Here is a 22,685-nt window from a genome sequence, read left to right as displayed (position 1 = left end):
GCCTTCCTTGGTTCCCCTTAATCCCAGTGCCATCCTTGTGATATTATCTTCAGTTTATCCTGTATATGTCTTATTTGTACATAGTTGCTTGCATTTTGCCTTCCCCATTAGAATGTGAGCTCCTCCAGGTCAGGGAATATTTTTGCCTTTCCTTTTATCCCCAGCAACTAGTACAGTGTGTTGACACATAGTAGGTGCTTAATAAATGCTTGATGACTTAATCTGACCTGTTTTTATATATTTCTTTTTTCTTAAGATGCTTAGAATATCAAATTTTAAAAATATAATTTTAGGTATATGTTCTAATAAGCTGGTTGAGTAATAAACAGCAACATAACATCAGATTTTGCAAAAGGCAAAACCCCAAGAAAACAAAACTCTCCTGAAAAAAAAATCTTTGCCCAGGAAATAATTTATTAAATCAATCTGACTAAGCATTGCTACCATTGCAAAAGCAGCTGCACTGCAGAAGGATTGAAGAGTGCATTGTTACATCAAGGAACAATATTGATCATGTGAATAAGACTATTGACAAATGTCATTAAAGCTACCGCTATTGTCTTAATAACTTAAATGGAGCAGATGTGTCACCTTAAAAAATATAACTGTGGCATAAGCAATTTCTTTTCAAACACATTTATAAATACAGAATAAAGATTCCTGAGCACCCATTTTCTTATACCAGTGTTCACCAACCAATGTACAGATGTATTTTTATTTGACTGATGTCCCCTAGCCTTTTCATAAAAAATGTGTACCATTCATAAAAAAAGAATTGTCTGTGCTTCAAGTCAGTACGTTAGCATGGTTTTTTTTCAAAATGCAAACCTGATTGGAAAAGAAAAAAAAGAACGTGTAACATTTTGTATCAGCAGATAAGGGTGGGAGAGATCACCGTTTGTAAAAGTCAGCCAGATTTCCAAGTTATACTTAGGAATGTCCATTATAACTTGCAGGCATACACCACCTAGGGCAAGGGCTTTCCAACTAACAGATTTGGATCTACTAATAGATATTGAAGCCTTTCTGAGGCTAGTGGGTCTCTAAACTTTTTTTTTTTTCCTGTTATGCCTCCCCAGACCTTGATATTCGCTGGCATTCCCAAGGAAGAGGGGAGTACAATTAGTAGTAACAGCTTCTCCCTTGGTCTGAAGTTTTCAAACAATGCTTCCTACCCTTTCATGTCCCCTTACCTCTGCTTGTTTCCCATCTTTGGCCTCCTTCCCTATCTGTTCCACTGCCTTTGCTATCAGCATGTCTCCTGTTATACTTTCTCCTCCTTCCTTGATCTCTGTCTCGAGGTGATTTCAGGCCTTCAGGGTAAGGAGAAATATAACTCAACCTCACAAAAAAGGCTTGGGATATCCTTATAGAAAGAAATGAATTGAGAGGAACTTCAATCATAAGATTTGGAGAGATTGGTTTAGACTAAGTTTTAGTAGGCTCCTGGCAAGATGGCGGCAGGCCATTCTTTTTAGGAGATTGCATGCCATAATCTGGGTGACTGAGCCACTGTTCATCCATCACTCATGATTTGTCAATGGAGTTACAGATATTGTTAGATTAAAAAGATGGGAGCCCAGAAGGACAGGTGTGAAGCTTAAAGCAAAAGGGTAAACTATTTGAGGACCAGAATTTATTTGAGGGAAACAAAGTTTCAGCCAGTTGTATTCATGCAAGAAAATTTTCTGATTCTATGTGAAATGCAAAAATGGAGAATTAAAAGGTCAACCAGAATTTGTGGGCCAACCCTATTAGCCTATTTTCAGGACCCATATCAATAACAGGCAAATCAAAGGATGGTAAAGGGAGTTTAATGTACACAGCCCTCAAAAGTAAGATCAAGCCTTTTGGTGGATACTGAAAGTAGATTTCCAAATTGGCAAGCCAATATTTTGGCAGGGAGGAGGAAGTTAATGCTATGGATGTGCCATATTGTCCAAATGGATCCCTTTCCTTTTTTAGCCTTTGTTCCTGGTTATGTTTTTAGTACATGTACACACACACACATACACACACACACACACACACACACACACACACGACCTTAACAAGCTAGGATCACACCTTGATTTTTCTTAAGCGCCTTCCTTCAGAAAAATGATGGGGAGAAGAGGGAGACATAAGAACACTGGGGCTAAATTTTTGGGGAAATCTATCCTATGTACACTCTCTGTCCTCAGAAATATCTTCAGGTAGTCATTTTGGGCTGGAGATTTTGGGAGTTACCAGCTATTTTATCTTTATGTTGCCAAGAGAAGGTAAGCTGAGGAAAACAGAGTTATTCTGCTATTAGGAGTGACTTGTTTTCTTTACAGTTATCGCTATATTTAGAGTGTTCAAGTAATTGGTGAAAAAATATGATGATAAATGACCCCTATGTTTTTTTAATGGCTTTAAATTGGAGAAGGCCATGTTGAGCCTGCTCATAAATGAAGTATGGTGGGTGGTGAGATGGGAAGGAGAAAGCACAAGTGTATTCTGACCAGACCTTTGTATAATTAAATATGGAATGCAAAATCAGAGGCCTGTAGATGATTAGCCTTGGGAAGTTCTCCAGACGTGTTAAGAGGATAAAAAGGGAAAATTAGTCACAGTAATGATTACAAAGGAGGAGCCTTTCCTAAATAAATGGAACTCAAAATGTGGGTAATACTAAAGTAACACCATGGTTTAATAGTCAATAACCAACTGGAGGTGACCCTAATGAGTTTTACCCCCAATTATTTTTTTCTAAGTCAGCAGAACCACCATATATCCCTTCCTGCCCTCATCAGATGGCAAGCCTTTCATCATCACAGTGTCAAACTGTAAGTAGTGAGTTGGAAGGGATGTTTGTGCAATACAAAAAAAAAAAAAGACCAAACTATTGTAATGATTCATTCTAATTTGCCACTGAACACAGGAGGCCGTTGCTTAACATTTTCTAGGGAAATTAAAAAAAAGCAGAGGTAGTGAGTGGTAGCTTTGAAAACATGGAACATTATGCTATTACATAGTCTTCATTTCAATATGGCTTCACAGAGGACATGCATTATCCAACAAGCTGGTTCTAGGTTGCTTTGGTTTCCACATAAGACTCATAAATTATTTCAAATGAATGATCGACACAGAAGCAGGACCTCATAACGTGAACAACGTCTACACGTCATCAGAGGCCCAGAAGGCAAAGCTGTGTTAGCTTTTAAACAATTGCTGGACTATACTTAAAACAATTAAACAATACTTTAAAATCAGCAATACAATTGCATTTTCAACTATTGTAGACAAAATAAAAACATTTACTACATTCACTGTTTGAACAGAAATATATAATGATTACATTTTCTTTATTGCAGATTTGCTCTAAATACACACAAACACTTTGATATTGGAACTATAGATGACTAGCTTGATACAGTTATTAAATGATTAGTTTCTGCTGTTTTTTGAGAAGAGCTGTGCAAGAAAAAAGTGGCAACATTTTAATGACATCTACAGCTTGGGACCATTTAAAGCAATTTAAATCTTATATAATTGTGATTTTTAAAGCCAAGAGTTATATACAGCAAATACAGCAAATACATCACTAAGAAAGGTCAAAGCATAAAAATATTACCTTTCAATGCCTAATGTAAGCAGCTTAATCAGAAATAAAGACATTAGGACACAAAGGGGAGGTAGTTCCTTTAAAAAGTTAAAGTTATTTTTAATGTGTTTTATAAAACAAATTACTATTCTTTTCAGAGGTATTTTTGCCTTTTAGATTTTTCAGATTACATGTGATTAAAAAATTGTTAGTTCAGATTCTTGTGGATGTTACACAGAAAATAGCCTCACAGAAAAGATTTTGAATAGTTTATAAAGGTGGAAGTTTGACCATTTTTTTTTCTCTATCTGCTTATGTCACAGTCTCAGAAACTGAAGTGTGTAGAAGCAGTACTGGGGAGTTTGTCACTTTATAGCAGGTAGAAAATGAATTTGAAATGATAGGCTGTTGGTTAATTAGTATAAATTAACACTCCCTGCAAACATCTACAATTTATCAGATCAATTTCATTTTTCCATTTACTACACGTAGCGATGTTCTTCACCTTGAATCAGAATTTGAATCAAAGAAGATGATGTAGATACAAAAAACATTATAAACAACAGCATCTTCCTTCCATACAAATTTAGGAAATGTACTAGGAATGACTAGACGTGGACATTTGTCCTACTGAACTTGAGCCTAACGGGCAATTCTGTGTAACGTAGGCCCACTACGTGGCATACCGGAAGATGCCAATCTTACCATGGCAAATACAGTTTATGTTCTCTTTGTTGAAAGAGGTGCTGTGAGTGTTCCAGACCAAAAATCAGCTTTCCACTATTTCAACAGTTATTCCCCTTACTCTTTGATTTATTGAGAAAGGAAACTCCTGCTTGACTTGGAAAACTGTGAGATGAGTAGTGGTAGCCCTGTCTTTTCATCTAGACTAGGCTCTATTGCAGAGAATGGTGACATCACAGACTCCCACATTACTAGGAGTATAATCTTGATGCCAGTTCTCATGAAACATCTTCATGATAGAATTAAAAGTAAAATTTTTTGTTAGGTCAGAAGCCCTGCAGGGCTTCTGTATTTTTAACCTTCTATTAAAGATTTCTTATCCGTTCTTCATTACTGTCATATCTTGGATTTCTAGTGAACCTTAGAAGAAGGGAACAAATGTTGGGCTAAGACCTCTCAGTGTGTATTTGTGGCACTTAACCTAGACTGACTGGTGTATATTTGTAATTGGTGTGGCCAAGTTAACCAATGGCTCATTTCTCCATAGGGTCAGTCATTTAGTAGGAGAAAATTGGAGGCAGGAAGCTCACTAACTCTCACAGGCTTCTTGATACCCTACAGGAGCATTTCTTTTACTCCAAGGGGTCAATTTAAGCACTGGAGAGAATAGAGCAAAGCCAGAGAATAACCTGAAAGCTCCCTAAATAGCTTACACTAATATGACTCTGGAGAAGGGTTTCTTTGTCTTCCCATGTTCTTATCTCCTGTCATGTTTCAGATGCTGAGCACTCTGGATTGAAGAGATATTGGCAAATGCCCTGACTTCTTGCTTCTTTACCTGAAGCTCTGCACGTTGCTAAGCTTAAAGAAGTCTGGAATAATAGAGTTGAAAGAGACCTCTCAGACAGCTTAGACCAATCCTCCTCATTTTACAGGGGAGATAACTGAGACCCAGGGAAGAATCATGACTTGTCCAAACATATAGCTAGTTAGTGTTAAATTGAGGGCTCCTGGCTTCCAATTCAGTTCACTTTCTAAACTATATTTTGCAACCTCCAGCACTCCAGTGCTGTGCTTCAGCAAAGGAGGAAGCAATGGTGTGTTGAAAAGTGCTGAATTTGGAGTCAGAGGGATTGGGTTCCAATCCTGGATCTGTTAGTCACTACCCATTAGGCAAGTCACTCCTTACCCTTTGTGGGCCTCAGTTTCTTTATCTGTAAAATGGGGAGGGGGGGATTGGACTAGACTGTCTCAGAGATCTTATCTGGCTCTAGATTCACGATGCTAAAATAGGGCAAAAGAAGGAAGGGGTTCATTGAGCCACATATAAGGCTTTCAGCAAAAGCATCTCTCCTTTGGGAAAAGGGAAGGGGGGATAATGGAGAAATTATTTGTATATCTATGACAGTATGAAAAATTCTAATGAGCATGTACTACCCTTTCTATTTAGGCCAAAGTACTGTATTCAAGTCCATTCGAAAGCACAACACAACTTTCACATGGAACCACAGAGTTAGAACCTCATCTCAAAAGAGACAAATTCAATCCAGAAATAATTCCTTAAAATACAGTGGAAAGTGGAATATTATTTCCTCATAAAATCTCCACAATAACTAGAATTATTTAGTCAATTGGAAACTCCTATAGAAGTTGCAGAATGTCTTTTAACCTTTATGATTTTCAGCCATTCTGGCTACTTTTCTGTCTCCCTCTATTTTTCTGGCTCCTTTCCCTTTCCTTCCAAAGGTTTCTATGACTAGTTAAATATATTTAACGTAAATTCCATTTTCTATCTTTACCATTTTCTCTACACACCTCCAATAGTTTTTAAGAAAGAAAAACAAGGCACTTTATCAATGGTGCATATATCAGCCCCATCCTTGATATATATAAGTAGATTGGAAAGTTTTGAAAGGCAGGGCCTTATGATAAATGATGGACAGATAGACTTTAGTATCTTGTGGAAAGAGTACCAACCAGATTTTCTCTGTGGGCTCAGTCATCTCCCAGAAAGCAGATGCCCAGGGCAGTTCATTCTCTTAAATGAGTTTTTTAAATTTTATCAGGCTATGTGGGGAGAGATATTTCCCGTCAGTAAGAAGGGATAATACAGAGTAAACAATTCATTAAGTGACTTGAAATTGTGACTGTGTTTCCTTCAGGACATGATTTACTATTAGGAAAGGAGTCAGGCACTTGAGAGAATCGAGTCCCTTGAATATCAGGCAATGCTGTGGATAAAAGGTTGTGCTCGTATCAAAGTTTTCATAAATCATAGACCTTAGAGCTAGAAGGGACCTTTGAGGTTATCTAGTCCAAACTCTTTATTTTCCAGATGGAGAAAATAAAATCCAGAGAAGTGAAATAATTTGCTAAAGTCCTACGTGAAGTAAGTGGTTGGGTGGGAAGTCATCTAACTCCAAGCATAGAGCTCCTATCACTGTGCCATGTGCACCCTCCAATCCTCTATTGTCTTCTCTATTTGGTAGAAACAAACTGTGATTTGGAAAGGTTTGCATGAGCTCCCAATAAAGTACTCATTGGTAATATGTGGTGCTTTGTTTGGAATAAGACTTGGAAGCTTGAGAACCCAACTTGGGTATTATTTTGAAAAAAAAAAGTGATCTTTTCTCCTTTAGAGCTGAGGGCTCTCTTACATCAACTATGAAATGCTGGTTCATGATCTGTGGCAAGCCAAAAGAAACCAGAAGAAACCTCTTAGCTGTTCCTCACATGAGACCTTCTAACTCCAGACTCTGGGCATTTTCTTTTCTTTGCTTTGCTTTCCTTTTTTTTTTTTTTTTAAACTCTGGGCGGTTCTACTGGCTCTCCTCCATGCCTGGAATACTCTTCCCCCTCATTTCTGTTTCCTGGTTTTCCAGGCTTCCTTCAAGTCCCAGCTAAAAAAATAATTGCCTTTTTCAACCCTCCTAATTTGAGTGGCTTCCTTCTGTCATTTATCTCCAATTTATCCTGTTGGTAGCTTGTTTCTACATAGTCATTTGCACGTTGTCTCCTGTATTGAACTGTGAGCTTCTTGAGGGCAGAGATTGTATTTTGCCTTTCTTTGTATCCCCTGTGCCTGGTATGTAGAAGGCACTTAGTAAATATTTATTGACTGACTAAATAATTTGGGGTTGGTGACTTTGGTGGAAAATGTTCATTGTTTCATCTAGGGTAAGATCACCCTTTTTTAGTGTTTTGTTTTCCCTCTCTTAATGTCTCTCTCATATTTCTCCCTACAACTACACATATTCATGGCACTTAAAATGTACATGTGTGGATGTCATTTAAGAGAATGTCAAAGCTAAAGACCATCAGGAGCTAATGACATAAAGTAGAAATAACAATTAGTTAACATATTCCTTAGGGTCCTGTTTATAGTTGCTTAATGAAGAATAATAATTAGTTAACTTAAGTATAATGCTATGCCATGATTTTAATGATCTTCATTGGACTACATACAGGGAGTCCTGGTCTCTGCTAAAGCACGAGGAAAAATGATTATGGTTGATAAAATGTGGAAATTGGACCCTAATTACTGCCTTTTCTAATGATTCTTTTTAGTGGCATTAGCCCAAGTTGAGTCTTTAGCCCCGATATATGTTATCCAGGGGTGGGGAACCTGTGGCCTTTTAAGTCCTTGGGTGCTGCCTTTTGACTGAGTCCAAGTTTTACTAAACAAATCCTTTTGTTAAAGGGATTTGTTCTGTGAAGGTTGGATTCAGTCAAAGGGCTGCACTTGAGGATCTTCAGGGCCACATGTGGCCTTGAGGCCACAGGTTGTCCACCCCTAGTATACATACACATGCCATAGTGCAAATTAAGTTGTTAAAAAAGCGGTTTATAACTTATAGCAGAATGTAAACTCCTCACCTTAAGAATATGAATTTGGATGGGACAAGTTTAATCCAGATTAATTGTGAAGGTCATCTTTCTTTTGAGGCAATGTTTTCCAGTGGAAAAGAAACTCCATTGTACTTTCCAAAGTCATGGGCCCTCTTTCAAGTCATTAGGGTGTCAGTCTGGAAGTTCATGCCATTGACAAATGTTTCTGATCAACTTCCTACTTGCACGTAGTGCTGCTGCACTGAAGCAAATTAGTCAAATGAACTTGACTCTTGTCACCCTGGAGTTTAGAATTTGAGGCAGGTTATTGTTTTCAGGCAAGAGGCAACATGTTGTAGCAGATAGAGGGGTGGCCTTGGAGTCAGAAAGACATGCTTAAGTCCTTCATCTGACTCATTATAGCTATGTGACTTTCCCTCTCAGTGTCTCCACCAGCTGATCTTCTAAGGCTGCAGGTGGCAGAAGAGCTGTTGATCTCTATCAGTGGAGGTAATTTCTACCACTGATGAAATCATGGGTCTTCCCTCCCAACTCCCCCCTCCCCCAAACTGTTTTCATGTAGTAAATTAAGGAAAGCGGATAAGTTCATGAAACCTTCCAAAGTGCTTACCTTCCTCCCAGGGAGTTGATGTAGAGGGAGAAGACAACCTCATATCAACAATTATTTAGCATTTTCTTAAGCATCATTAATATGCTAGCTTCTGTAAAGAATGATGGAGCAGGTCTCTGGACTATATCTCCCATTCTAAGTGCCATGTTGGAGGGGGCTGTTCAGCTCTATGAACTGATTATCCTTGAGCAGCTAAGAGAAGGCTTGGTGGAGTAAATTCAGCTTTTACATGCACAGAGGGGATACCATCCTGTGAAGAGGTGAATAGGAAGTGCCAGGATGAGCAGGGGAGGAATAGAGAATGATAAGGCCCATGACTTTTGATAAGTCTGAGGAAGCCTGCACCTTGACTTGACTTTGAGATCCTCAGCTTGAAGCACTAAAAACAAACTTGCTTTTTTGTTGTTTACCCAAGAAACAAATAATTGATGCCCTAGATTTTTCTCCTTAATTATTGTAGGAAGCCCCATCTATTGGAGGGCATTTTGCCCAGGGCATCCTCTGTATAACCTGAAAATTCTGGGTGGAAATGATTTTTGGTTTAGGGAGAGTTCTTAAAATCTGTTTCAATTTACTTCTTTAGAAGTATCATGGTGACAAAAAGAACTGAGAACAACTCATGACCTCCTATTATTACACTATTACAACCCTTCCTTTTCTTCATTAAACTCTGGTCTTGTTCTGGTACAGTATTTTATTCTTGAAATGTTGTCTGCATGTACTACTTCCTACTTTAAATTCTTATGATAACTTTGGAGTGGAAAATACTGTACCTATTGAATATGTAAACAGTTGTACTGGGAGGATAGAAAATATTTTCTTTTATTTTATGTAGCGATAGAAAAATAGTCTTCAAAAATACATTGTTAAGCTTGTGGGTATATTAAAGTAGAATTTGTATTATATACAGTAAGGCAATATATCAAATAGCATCCTTCTGTGTTTGTCTTTTAAATTAAAGTGAACATTGCCAAATTTGTTTTCTCTTTCTTTCCCTCTTTCTCCCACCTTTCCTTCCTTCTTCCCCTCTTTCTTTCCCTTCCTTTCTCCTTCCTTCCTTCCTTCCTTCCTTCCTTCCTTCCTTCCTTCCTTCCTTCCTTCCTTCCTTCATTCCTTCCTTCCTTCCTTCCTTCCTTTCTTCCTTCTCTCCTTCCCTCCCTTCTTCCTTCCTCTCCTTCCCTTCCTTCTTTCCCTCCCTGCTTCCTTCCTTCCTTCCCTCCCTCCTTCCTTCTCTCCTTCTTTCCCTCTTACTAAAAAGTATCTTGGGTGCACAAGACATATTCATTGTGCTGAAATGTAACAGGAAAATATTGAGAGGGATTTGCCCCATTAAGAGGAATAGCTCCCACAAAAGAAGCTTTAAATTTCCCAATTAAATATTTTTTAGAGGCTTTGGGATACTATGAAATTTAGGAAGATCTTTAAGATAGTGTTCAAAATATCTTTAAAAAAAAACAAGCCAAGGCATTGTTTTTTCCTAGCACATCAGCAATCCGTGTGTAAGGAATGGGATGTACCATAACAAATTAACAAATACGTCAAATTTTCTGGGATTTTTTTTTTAGTGTATTCAATTTGAGCAGTCCTAACAAAATGAGAGAGGAATGCAAATCTTAAGAAACTGGTTTACAGCTTGGAGTTTCATGGCACGTGATGTCCTTTCTCCTTCCTCCCTTCTATAGGAGCATGGATTATGGGCTAGGTGTGCCAGCACACTCATGGCCCATGCTCTATGCGTGCCTATGTTCCTTTCTATGGCATTTAATGTTTAATGTTTAATACAATTTTGTCTATTTAGTTTACTTTGGTTATGTACTGAGCCATGAATCCCCTATCAAAATAATGTATCTATTGGCATCTCCCTCCCACCAAAAAACTAAGTGATATGCTTTTATTTTATTGTACATGCTATTGTATACCTATTAGCAGAAATTAAAATTGCAAATTACAATTAGAAAACAAAATAATTTGTTCTGGCATCAACTGTTTGAAAGTAGATGACTGGCTGAAAGTGAAGCATAAGAAGGTATGAGCTGCAGATGAGTTTTAGTTAGTGCCATTTCTAAACCACATTCTTGGACATTCTATATTTGATTGCAATTAACTTATTCTGTAGTGTTACCTGAATCAATCAATTAATTAAAGGAGTGCATAAAACAAGTCGGATCCAGGTAATCCAACCCACCAGTCTGAAGTCTGCAGTCACCTGGTGGAGAGGTGCAGTAGGACAGGTTTTTCTCAGCTTGGTTGTGTTGTAGGGGCTGAAGAGTTTCCTTAGCAGATTCTTCAAATGTCACTGTGGCCTGAGCTCTTGGGTCTTGCATCAGCACCAGGATGCTATTATCCATAACCCTCGATACCTTGGCATACTCCTTATTGGTGTCAGGAGTGCTGGCCTGTTCTGTATTGGCATTGTTTTCTTTCTGTTTTGGTAGCAATGATAATGCTCCATCTTTGTTGACTTTGTGAATCTCCACATAATCCATGGGCCTGGGAGACATAAAAGGCATTTTCTCATTGGGTAGCAGCCATGTTTTATCTTGGTCAACCTTGGAGAGAAAGTGTTCCAACTCATTCTGCTTATCTGTTGTTTCTTCCCCCACAGCATCAATGGTTGTTGAGTAATTTAAAACATGATTCTCTTCTTTCTTCAGTGAAACAGCTGGAACATTCATAGTGCCCAGGGCCACCTTACAAATGTCGGCAATGTTGTGGTAAGAGGATCTTGGGGTATGGTTACTGGATTGCTGTGGTATAGGCCATGTTGAAGATTTGGACCCAATGGCATTGAAATAGGGGATTTTGCCTTCCAAGTTTATGGTCTGGGGGTCCCAATTGTGGCTTATTTTTGTTCCAGGATCGTTTGGCTTCTCACTGACCTCTGGAGTGGTGAGGTTGGTGGAGGGACCCGGGGCTCTTCACACTTCTCAGACAAGAGAGAAGGGCTGTCACAGCTCCCCCTGCCAGAGTCACTGTCTGGGTCAAGGTGTGGGGGCTTCATGCTTTGGCTAGGATGATCTTTTTCATGGGTGGGCATCAGCTGCTGGTCCTCACTGTCGTCCACTTCCAGAAACTCTACCAGAAGATCCTCACAGTCTGAAGTGGGAGGGAAGCCCTGGCACCCTAGGGCACTCAAGAGTTCTTCAGACTTCCCTTTCTATTAAAATAACAACAACAACAATAATAATTGTCATTAGAATTGTTCTTTTTCTATTGATCTTAATGACATATATTTTTTGTCCTTTCTTACATGGTCTGGGAGTCACTGGGCTGGAAGGTCAGTGATACAGGGTAATCTAGTTGTTATTTTTTTTTAATAGGCAGGGTTGGTAGGGCAGGTGATTGGCACTGTTGTCTAGTTTATATCCAAGTCCATGTAAAGGGGTGTGCTACAGGTAGTATGGTTATGGTGGTATAGTGCAAAGGATACTAGACTAGAGTTTGGGAAAACTGGGTCCACCTTTGAGCAATGTGACTGTGGACAACCTTTATAAGCCTTAGATTCCTCAGCTACAAAATGGATCTAATAATGTCAGCTTTGAGAAGCAGTGTGGTATAATGGCTAAAGGGAGAGCCTTGATGTCATGAAGATGTGGGTTTGAGCCCTGCCTATGATACATACTGGTTGTGTTATCCTTGGCAAGGGATTAAACTTTGCAGTGCCATAGGACAATTCTCTAATATTATGAATTACACCTGAATTGCTGCTCTGCATTGGTGTAGGGAGTTTCCACACCCAGAATTCCATACCAGTGAAATCACGGGCCCAGAGCACATATGCACACACATAACCTCCTGGACCCTCAAATCTGCTCTGCTCCCCTCATAGAATTTTGGTGAGAAAGTAATGTACCTGAAAATGCTTTATGAAGGAAACTCTATAAAAGTTTATCAAAAACATTGTATGCATGTAAGATTTTTTTTTTATTATTCTATTTAAGGATAAATTAAAAGCTTAGTTTTTTCCTTTTTAAAAAAAATCTGAAGAATGTCTGACACCTCTCCAAAGTGGTGTTTTCATTCACTATACTTCTTTCCCAAGTGATGCGATTTTACCTCAAGATTTGTCATCCACCATGAATCTGATACAAGTCACACATTTGTATTAAAACTGAGCAACTGGTATCCGTAAGTTGGCTTGCAGGGGTCCTGTTTGTGCCCTTTTGTACGACAGAAACTGAGGCGGTGGCTGGGGTCACACCTCACTGGGGACCTTCTGGATGAGAAGCGTTTTCGTCCTCCCTTTGAAGTTATCGCGTTTTCTAAATGCCCATGGCTTCTAATCAGTGGCAGACTGAAAGAATCTTGCATAGAAAATGACATTTTTGGAATATTCGACCTGGACTAACTCATTTCTCCCCTATTCCTACTTTGATTACTCTCTTTCCTCTCTCCCCAGCTCTCTTGTCACTTTTGTGATGTTGACTCATCCTTGCCCCTTCTCATATACGCATTCCTGCAGGGCAGCAAGGCTGTCAGGGGTACTAAGGAGCCTGTAAGTGCTCAGTTTAGCCTCCTAAGGTAGGGCAGACATTTGATTACTGAATCTTCATTTGCTAATTTTCTTTTAAGATGCAGCTCAGACTCTCTTTTCTACATGAAGATTTTTCTGATTCCCCCAAGTGCCTGTGTCCTCCTCCTCAGACTACCTTGTATTGTATTTAACTACTCTGAATATATTTGTGTTTATTTACTTTAGATTTATACTGTACATATTTTTGTATGTATTTATTCTCTCCCCTATTAGAATAGAATGTCAGCTCTTTCTAAAAAAATTGTATTTCATTTTTTTCCAATTACACATAAAAATAATTTTTAACATTCAGTTTTTTAAATTTTGAGTTCCAAATTTTCTCCCTCCCTCCCCCTACTCCTTCTTGAGAAGGCAAGAAATTTGATATAAATTATACATGTGCCATCATACAAAGTATAGTTTCCTATTAGCCATGTTAAGATGTTAGCCCTAGGTCAGCAGGAATTGCTTCATTCTTTGTATTTGTACACCAGTGCCTGACATTTCATAGGAATTTAATAAATCTTCATTGTTTGATTGATTGCTGCTACCTCAGGTTTTAGATTTGTGAAAGACTCCATTGCTAGAAGGGCAATTATAAGATAAAGTCTATGTTCACAGAGGTGTTTTTTTTTTTTCTGGAGGAAAAGCTTACTACGGTGATGCACTTTCCACGTTAGTGAGTCATTTTATGCTCTCATTCATTGATACTCACTTCCAGCAGATGGGCATCAAATCCTTTTATTTTGGGGCCTGGGACAGGTGGCAGGAGGCAGGTTATCATGCTATAAAAACAGCAAAAAATGTGTGAGGTTAGACAAACAGCATCTTCCCCTCCCCGCAGGATTCAAATCATTCCCAAAGGTATCTATTCTGTATACAGACAAGGGCCTGTAAGCAAAAATGTCGAGTCTGGAGACCCTGTGGGAGCAGATTGTGGCAGAGAAGGATATTATAGAATTAACAAGCCTTAAATTGTTCTGGGGCCTGATGAGTGAGTCTGTGCCTTCCTCACATCTTTGTTTCTCCAGCTTTATTCCATTTCTACCTCCTGTTTGACCATTTCCACACTTAGTAGCCTTCTTAGACAGAGAAAAGGCCAGATTCAAATAAGTCCATTTTGTTCCTTGTTGGTAGCTTTGATTTATATATAAAAAAAAAAAGGAAGAGAAGTAGAACTAATGTCTAAAAGGTGGCGTTTGGATTATATGAATTATCTCTGCTCTCTATATCCCTATTATCTCAGGTAATCAAGCTCTGGTGGGGTTCTAAGAGCCAGTGACACACCTGTAACCTTTCAGAGCCATTGTCCAGACTATGATCAAACAAACGATAGAGGAGAGCACAGCCACGAAGATCCACACTGTGGTGTCTTTCATTTTGATGTCTAGAAACAAACAGGAGAAAAGCCAAAGCCACACAAATCATTCTCTAAATCAATGAGACACTCCCTCTAAACATTGGTTTAGTCCTCTTCTTTTTACCCATTTCTTTGAATGGGAAAATTTTTTATTTTTTTTTATTTTATCTTTTTAATGGAAAACTTAGAAATGGGGCAGATTGAATGAAACAATGTCCAGAAATTCTATTAATATTTTTCCCTTACAGGCAAGGATGGGAAATATCAAAGTGCTGCAAATTGTCACAACTTTTGATTTTTGTAGGATTTTGATTCCAACAGGATTCTAAAATCATTGGATATTAGCATTACAGGAGACCTGGGAGGTTATCTAGTTCAATCCTCTTATTTTCCAGATGAAGAAATTAAATCTCAGAGAGATCACATGACTTTGCCCAAGGACACAGAGTTTAATGGTTGGGATAGTATGAGAGCTCAGGTTCTTTTGCCTCTGATCCAATGTTCTTTTCGCTAGACAAAGCTGGTTATGGCATCGTTATCCTGGTTTTTGCTTCCACATTGCTTTTTGGGGACCATTAAGATGGCAGTTAGGTGGCACAGTGAATAGAGCACTGGGCTTGGAATCAGGACAACTCGTCTTCCTGAGTTCAAATCTGATCTCAGATACTTACTAGCTGTGTGATCATGGGCAAGTCACTTAACCCTGTTTGCCTCAGTTTCCTCATCTGTAAAATGAGCTGGAGAAAGAAATGACAAACTACTCCAGTATCTTTGCCCAGAAAACCCCAAATGGAGTCATAAAGAGTTGGACATGATGGACTCAACAACAACAAAGATGACATTCATAGGAATGTAAACCACTGTCTTGCCTAGCACTTTGCCCATAATTCTAGCCCTGGAAATGGCTGGCCTAGTGACTTGGGCAGCAGTCCTATGCCTTGTGGTACCTTCTATTAGGGTTGTACAAACTGAGAAATGTTCTTGGCTAGGCGCTTCGGGGATGATGGAATAGCAGGCCTTAATTGGGACGTGAAGGTCTGCTTCCACATCTCCCAAACATAGTGCTTATAGGTAGCTTTGTCAGAGAAGCCAGGGCTCAGATATGATTACATGGGTAGCAATGATGCCATACAGAGAATTTTAGCCCCCTTCTCCACTCTTATTTCCCTTGGTGCCTCCAAATTTCTACCTTTGTTTGAAATGGGGTGACAGACAAAAATCTCCAAAGTTACTTACCACTGGGTATCAGAATGGAACTTTCAGGGCTCCACTGACTCCAGGAGCCATGGTCTGGCTTACAACGAACCTCTACAAGATATTTCTGTCCCAGGTACAAGCTGAAGATTTTAAACTGTGTCTGCTGACCAGCAAAATGGGTCTAGGGAGGAACACGGTAAATAGGAGTCACTTGAGCTCTTTGCTGGCAAGAGTCTGAGGGGTTCTTGACTATCTGCAGAATCAGTCCTAGTAACTGGGCTCAGGAAAGGCCTGATGTTGTAAGTCCTAGACCAGGGGTGGGGAACCTGTGGCCTTGAGGCCACATGTGGCCCTATAGGTCCTCAAATGTGGCCCTTGGACTGAATCCAAACTTCACACAACAAATCCCCTTAATAAAAAGATTTGTTCTGTAACACTTAGATTCAGTCAAAAGGCCACACCCAAGGACCTAAAATGCCACATGTGACCTCAAGGCTGCAAGTTCCCCACACTGTCCCAGACTCACCCTTTCCTGTCACCCTATCCGTCTTTGGTACCCATCCTTCCCCTATCCCACCATTTTGAAATCAGATCCTTAAATTGGCATTGACAATGAATAAATACAACTGGGATTCTGAAGACACAAATATGGAACTGGCCTGTGTCATCCTGGGTCCTATGAGGAGGTAGGGTTCAGAAGCTAATGAGGAAGGCTGGGCAGAATAAGAAATGCCCATAGGAGAAGAGCCTGGAATTTTAAGTGGTATTTGCTCATGCTGATGGAAATGGTAAGATCCACATTATCATTCAAACTCAATGTTGGACTAAGGTGCCTAGTTAGTGGTGATGGGTAGCTGCTCAAACACTGAAACAGGAAGGCGCTGGGAAAAGATGACTCACCTCCCACTCTGCTGCTTTCTCAGGTTTTAGTCGCAATTCGTACTGAAGAGTTAGCCAACCAGACCTAACATCAACCAGGGCAGGTGGAGACCATTTCAGCCACAGATATGGTTTTCCATCTTCTGGTTGTTTAACTTCTAAAGTTAGGTTCAAAGGAGGGTCCGGTTCAACTGTGGAAATTAAAAGAACTCCTTTAGTACTTGCTGCTATAGAACATTAGATATTTTGTTCATTCCCCCTTGCATTGTGAGCCATCTTCTTTGTGCACAGAAGTACTCCTGTCCATAGGATTTTAAGCCCATGGAGACCAGGGACTGTGTCTGACACCTGTTGCCATTACTAATGCTTAGCAGAATGATCAACACACAAGTTTAGTTTATCTGTTGTCTCTGAAACTCCTACTTCATTAGTACCCTCTGCCCCTCTGCCCCTCTGTCCCTCTGCTTGGAGAGTGTAGGGGGTAGATAGTGGAGAGCTCTTCCCGGATTCTCCATTCAAGTAAGGTACCCAGGGCAGCCATCTCATAATTTCTTAATCATCTGTAGGACTTCATCTCCTTCTTCCACCACACCCTTTTCAGCTTTTTTTTTTTAATCTTTCACTGTTATCAATTATGACCTCCTTTAAGGCAAGGGTTGTCTTTTACCTTTCTTTGTATCCACAGCAATTAGCATAATCCCTGGCACAAGAGGTATTTGACAAATATTTATTGACTGACTGACTCATGATGACAATGACAAGAAAATGTAGATGAAAAGAAGCTCAGACTTAACTTACCTGTTCGGGTTATCCTAATGTTTCACCACTGCTTGGACCCTTCTCATGCTGTGCTGAATGATGATGAGATCTCCCAAGGCTGAACATCTCAAAGTCATGTCCCAATATAAAATTGGCATGTGCTTTGTATATGTTTGTTTAGCTTGGGATGCAACAGGGTAAACGCTAAAATGCCCAATTCACTTGGCTAGAATTTTTGACATGTGCATAGTGAACATATGTCTCACTGTGGGATGGGGGTCGTCTTGAACTCTCAAAGGCTAAGTAAGTGGAATATAGGCTGTAGTAGGTTCTCTCTTGCAGGAATGTCTTCAAGAACAGTCCCAGTGTCTGACTGAATTAGTTAAGCGAGGGGCAATTTAACTAAATACAGAAAAAGTATCACCAATGATTGGCTGATCACTAGGCAGTGAACTCTTTGGCAAACCATGAAACAAAGAAAAGTTCATTATGTTCAGTCATGTGTACCCCTTCTGCCTCAGTAGTGACCATGGTGGAAAAGGGGGGGGCAGAGTGTGCATATTTTTAGACTTTCTGTAGACTTTAACTTAATTGTAGGTACTGTAAATGTGAGATCACTACCTAAAGACCAAAGAACTGCTATATTATTGGAGGAATGGAATCACGTTGATATTGATATTCTTATGATAAACAAAGCTATGTAACGAAAGGAAGTTGTCACTACATGGAATCACGTCTCATTGGTTCTCTTTGGTGATGCAAATAAAAGTACTGGTAGAGTTAATTGGTTCAATTGCGTATTGGGACATATGATCATTTCATCTTTCAGTGTCCATGATGAGTAAATAAAAATAGCTAGCATGTATATAACAGCACATTTGTACAGACTTTGAAGGGTTGTAGAGAGCCATACATGCATTATCTCAATGAAACATGACAACATTGGGAAGTAGATACTATTATTATCCCTGTTTTACAGATGAGGAAACTGAGGTTGAGTGTGTGAAGCAACTTGCTCAAAATATACAACTAATAAGTGTTTGAGGCAGGATTTGCACTCAAGTCTTCCTGACGCCAAGTCCAGCACTCTGCCTACTGTGTCACCCAGCTACCCTAAAAACAAATAATAAAGATAACTGTACTTATGCTGCATCCTCTGTTACAGAGAATGAAGAGGCAAAAGAATTTTCTACAAAACATTTGACAAGATCCTTTAAAACAACAATATATATTCTTTGACTTTCAGTAACTTCAATGCAGCCTACTCAGAATACTCCATGCTTCTATCATGAATACTTTGTCTGAGAAGAGAATTGGGAAGGCACCAGATTTGGAGGGGCCTGGTCATTATTACAAAAAAAGTAAATGGATTGAAGACATGAAATGACTGGTTACTGATAAAATATTCATATCAAAATCAATGTGACCCTCGGTTAGAGCAAAAGTCAAAATCCACATGAAATTAGAAGACAAGATCAAGATAAGATATTCAGAACAGTTGCATCTTCTGCAGCCTGAAGTATCTGAATGAATTGTTGATGCTGAAAAAATTGGAAACAGGAAAAAATCTCCTACAAAGATATTGCTTTTGATTATCACAATATCCTATAAAAGTTTAATTGGATATAAATCAGCATCCACAAAGAGATGGCAAAGAAAGGCCAGAAACCATCTTGGCTAGCAAATATTTGATTTTGTTGGGGAGGTCAGAGAGATGGCAGTCAAGGACAATGCTGGTTTAGAGTGTAAATTCATTTGTAAAGCATCATGGTAGAATACTCTGAGCAGTGTCATCTCATAAAAATGAAGAGCAGTATATATACATGAACTGGTAGACTAGTTTACAGAAAGCTTGATGAGAAGCCCAGTAAGCCATATCATTCTAAGACTCTTCTCCCTCAGTGTCACTGACAAGATGACAACAAATGGAAAGAAAATGGAATGGCTTTTCCAAAATTTCTATAACAGTTTATTTTTATCATCAGTTATGATAAAAGCAGTGATAGAAGAAACACTGGATTTGGACTCCAACACTTTGGTTTCCAATGTGTTGTGGAAGAAAATTGAAATGACTCTTAAGGAGAAAAAGTTGAAAGGAATGGTTGTAGCAGGTCAAGTACACACCAAAGAAAACTGGAGGTGACATAATTTTTAAAGCATCAAGGGATCATTAATAAGCAAAGAGGAGAAAATGCCAAAAGAAGAGGGAGAAATCACACATGATATTGTTACCCTAAAAAGGTAACTGCAAGACTTCAATACTACTAATCTACATGGCTACATATTCACATTTATACATAGCTTTGAGAATTATTTACATATGTCCCAAGGTTATTTGTAATGAAAACGTAAGAAGGGAACAGATAGGATTTTTGAATTTTCTGTCAGACTGCATCTCTAGAGTCAAGTGCTGGACAGAAAATATAAAACCTTGCTATTTTTGTTTGTTGATTTAAAAAAAAAGCATGAGTAGAGCAAAATGCATTCTAGGATCAGATAAGATTATTTGATAGAGAATACTACAGAGATAACAATTTTATTGCCCTCTTCTTATTAGTGTCTTGAAAACATAACATGGAGCATATATGGCTCACCAAAAGTCTTCATTGTTTTCCTAGAGAATAGCTCATATACAATCCAAATGGAAAAGGAATTCTCTGTAGGTGATGAATTTCTCTAGATCCTTCCATTTGTGAATGACATTATGCTGAAGTTACTGAACATTTTAAGACCTCGCTGAGATCCATGATTTCTCAGAAGAGATTGACACGACAATCCACACAGAAAAAAATGAAGTGTATGAAAAATGCTTATTGTCCAGATTTTGAGGTGCTACTCTATTGAGTTAGCACATCAGTACTTCTATTTGGGACACTACAGACTGAAAACAAATTGGACCAAGTAATAATGAGAAAAAAGAAGGTGACTAGATTCTATCTGTGAAATTATGCAGTGATTTTTGGGAAACAATTACAAGCTGCTCACCAGTGTGAAAACCAATTATTTATAATAGAAATGCTCTGATAATGCTGCATAGGTCTTAGAATACCATAATCTCTGGAAAATGAAAGTTGTTGGTGATCCAGAAAGCAATGGAGAGATGCTTGGTGGGAGAGTGGATGGTTCAAGGAGGCTGTAGCATATTTCCTATGATTCACTATGCACAAGAAGTGCTAGGGAATAGGGATTGAATCTTTGATTTCATTGGTGTGGGGAAATCCCAAGCAAGGAAACTCTTTTTTGCCAATGCTGGTTGGGAACTTCTGTGCAACTTATAGTCTTATAGAGTTATCTAGAGAACTGAGAAGTGAAGTGACTTGTCCAGGGTGATACAGGTAATACGTGTCAGAGGCAGAATTTAAATTCATGTCTTCCTGGCATCACAGTCACTTTTTTATTTCCCATACCACAGAAATGGCAGAAGAGAAATGTGTGATCAGGTGGGCTTGTCATGCGGCATGAGTAAGAGGTAAGAAGGAAATAGATCAAGTGCTCCACTGGAACTTAGTAAAAGGATTCAGAGGAAGGTTGGAGGGCATGGAGAATGCCATCACAGGATAAGAGGGAAACTGTACCAGCAGAAGGAATATTTAGATGGATGAGATCAACAGATCTGTTGAGCTACTGAAGAGTTATATTAAAAATGTCTAAAGTCTTTAGGGCTGAGACAGAGTGTCCCAAAAGTCTTAGTGTGGTTTAATTTTTATTTTTAAAGAGAGTAGACTAGATTGTAGTTGTGAAATTATGCAATGATTTTTTGGAAACAATTACAAGCTGCTCCCTAGTGTGAAAACAATTATTTATAACACACCTCTTTTTAAATTTGTTGGCAATGCATGAATATCGCTTAGTCAATAGCATGAAATCATAGAGATAGAGCCAGAAGGGACCTCACAGGTCAGCTACTCTAACACCTTCCTTTTACAGATGATGAGACAGGACAAGAAATACTAAGTCTAAAAGATTCTCTGTTGCACTATTAATGAATAAACATCAGTTACTTAGAACAAGATGGAAGTCAAGTATACTGCTGGGAAATATTTTAGATTTATGAGATCAGAGACCACATTTTGATTAAGTTGTTTATCTTCCAGTGCCCCAACCACAATGTTTTCTAAATAACTGATGCTTAATGATTGTTGAATTAATGAATCAAACAATATTCCCCTGAAAATTTGAATTGGATGCCCAAACAATGACTTTCATGTATTCTTTAATAGTCTGAGGGTTATTAACAAATATTAATTTTTATAAGGTTACCTGACATATAGAAATACTAAACTAGTTATATTTGTCTCTTGAACAGTGTTAAGTTGAATGGAAAATAAACTAACTTTTAAAAAAGTCATCATCACTGAATTCTTAATAATCTTGCACATACTCTCAAAAACATAGTTTACAATAGGATTATTGAATTATATGTTAAACACTTTTGAAATCTTGCTCTGGCTTTTATAGGATCAACATGTTTTTGTACCAGTATACCTACCTTCCCAGGGTCAATAAGAGTTGGAGTAATAAATACACAGTGATTAATTAATTTCCTTGGTCAAGTTTGCCACTTTTAAAATTCTTTACTATTGGAATCCTTCTTTACTAGAACTATTTATTGAACTAATCCTTCCATCTAGAATTGTTTTTTTTTTTTCCATTTTAACTTGTTCTAGCCTCAGATGTGCTGAGTTGGAGGATATAAAGAAGTCAGCCTTGGTGAGTTGTATTTGGCATTCAGTGTTCTGATAGTAGAGATTCTATTTTTCATGCTCCTTGAAATACCTTTATTCTCTCACCAGGAAATCATTGCTTACATATGCTAACAATGAGGATAACATCAACAACAGTGATGTATGTTGGAATAGTCCTACAAAGTTTGCAAATCATTCCAGCTACATTATCTCATTTGTTTCTCAATATAATTTTGTGAGGTTGGTACCACAGGTATTACCTTTATAATCAGGTCTTACTGATTTTTAGTTTTGCACTCCAATTAAGAAAAAAGGCTTTTATTCATTCTACCCTTGCCCACCTTCTTTTGCCTTCAGCCCAGCTGGGGTTCTTCACTGCTGAGTGATCTTGTCTTGTTGTATAGAAGGGCAGAAGAGATATGGTCCAGGTAGATAAAATTGAATGTGGACTCTGAATGACATCCAAAGGGCAGTTGGTAGGGTACATTGTGTCTTTGTGTCATGTAATATCATTACATGGAAGGGCAAGTGATAGCATTTTGAGTAGTATCATAATTCAGAAGCTTTTTGCCACTCTGGCT

The 22,685-nt window shown here is 38.6% G+C and overlaps 1 protein-coding gene across 1 annotated transcript in view; it reads right to left on the bottom strand.

Annotated features, from left to right (window-relative positions):
• Nucleotides 1-394: 394 nt before the first annotated feature.
• PRLR (prolactin receptor) overlaps nucleotides 395-22,685 on the bottom strand; it is a 227,347-nt gene continuing 205,056 nt past the window's right edge. Inside the window, 6 exon segments of the mRNA XM_078153224.1 lie at nucleotides 395-11,604; nucleotides 11,607-11,868; nucleotides 13,940-14,009; nucleotides 14,512-14,611; nucleotides 15,821-15,962; nucleotides 16,682-16,851. Of these exon segments, the coding sequence (XP_078009350.1) occupies nucleotides 10,847-11,604; nucleotides 11,607-11,868; nucleotides 13,940-14,009; nucleotides 14,512-14,611; nucleotides 15,821-15,962; nucleotides 16,682-16,851 (1,502 nt within the window). The 3' untranslated portion in view covers nucleotides 395-10,846.

The sequence above is a fragment of the Phascolarctos cinereus genome, unplaced genomic scaffold (assembly GCF_003287225.1).
Source record: "Phascolarctos cinereus isolate Bilbo 61053 unplaced genomic scaffold, phaCin_HiC Scaffold_4;HRSCAF=312, whole genome shotgun sequence".
Taxonomy (NCBI): Eukaryota; Metazoa; Chordata; class Mammalia; order Diprotodontia; family Phascolarctidae; genus Phascolarctos; species Phascolarctos cinereus.
This window is presented reverse-complemented; position numbering and strand designations above follow the sequence as displayed.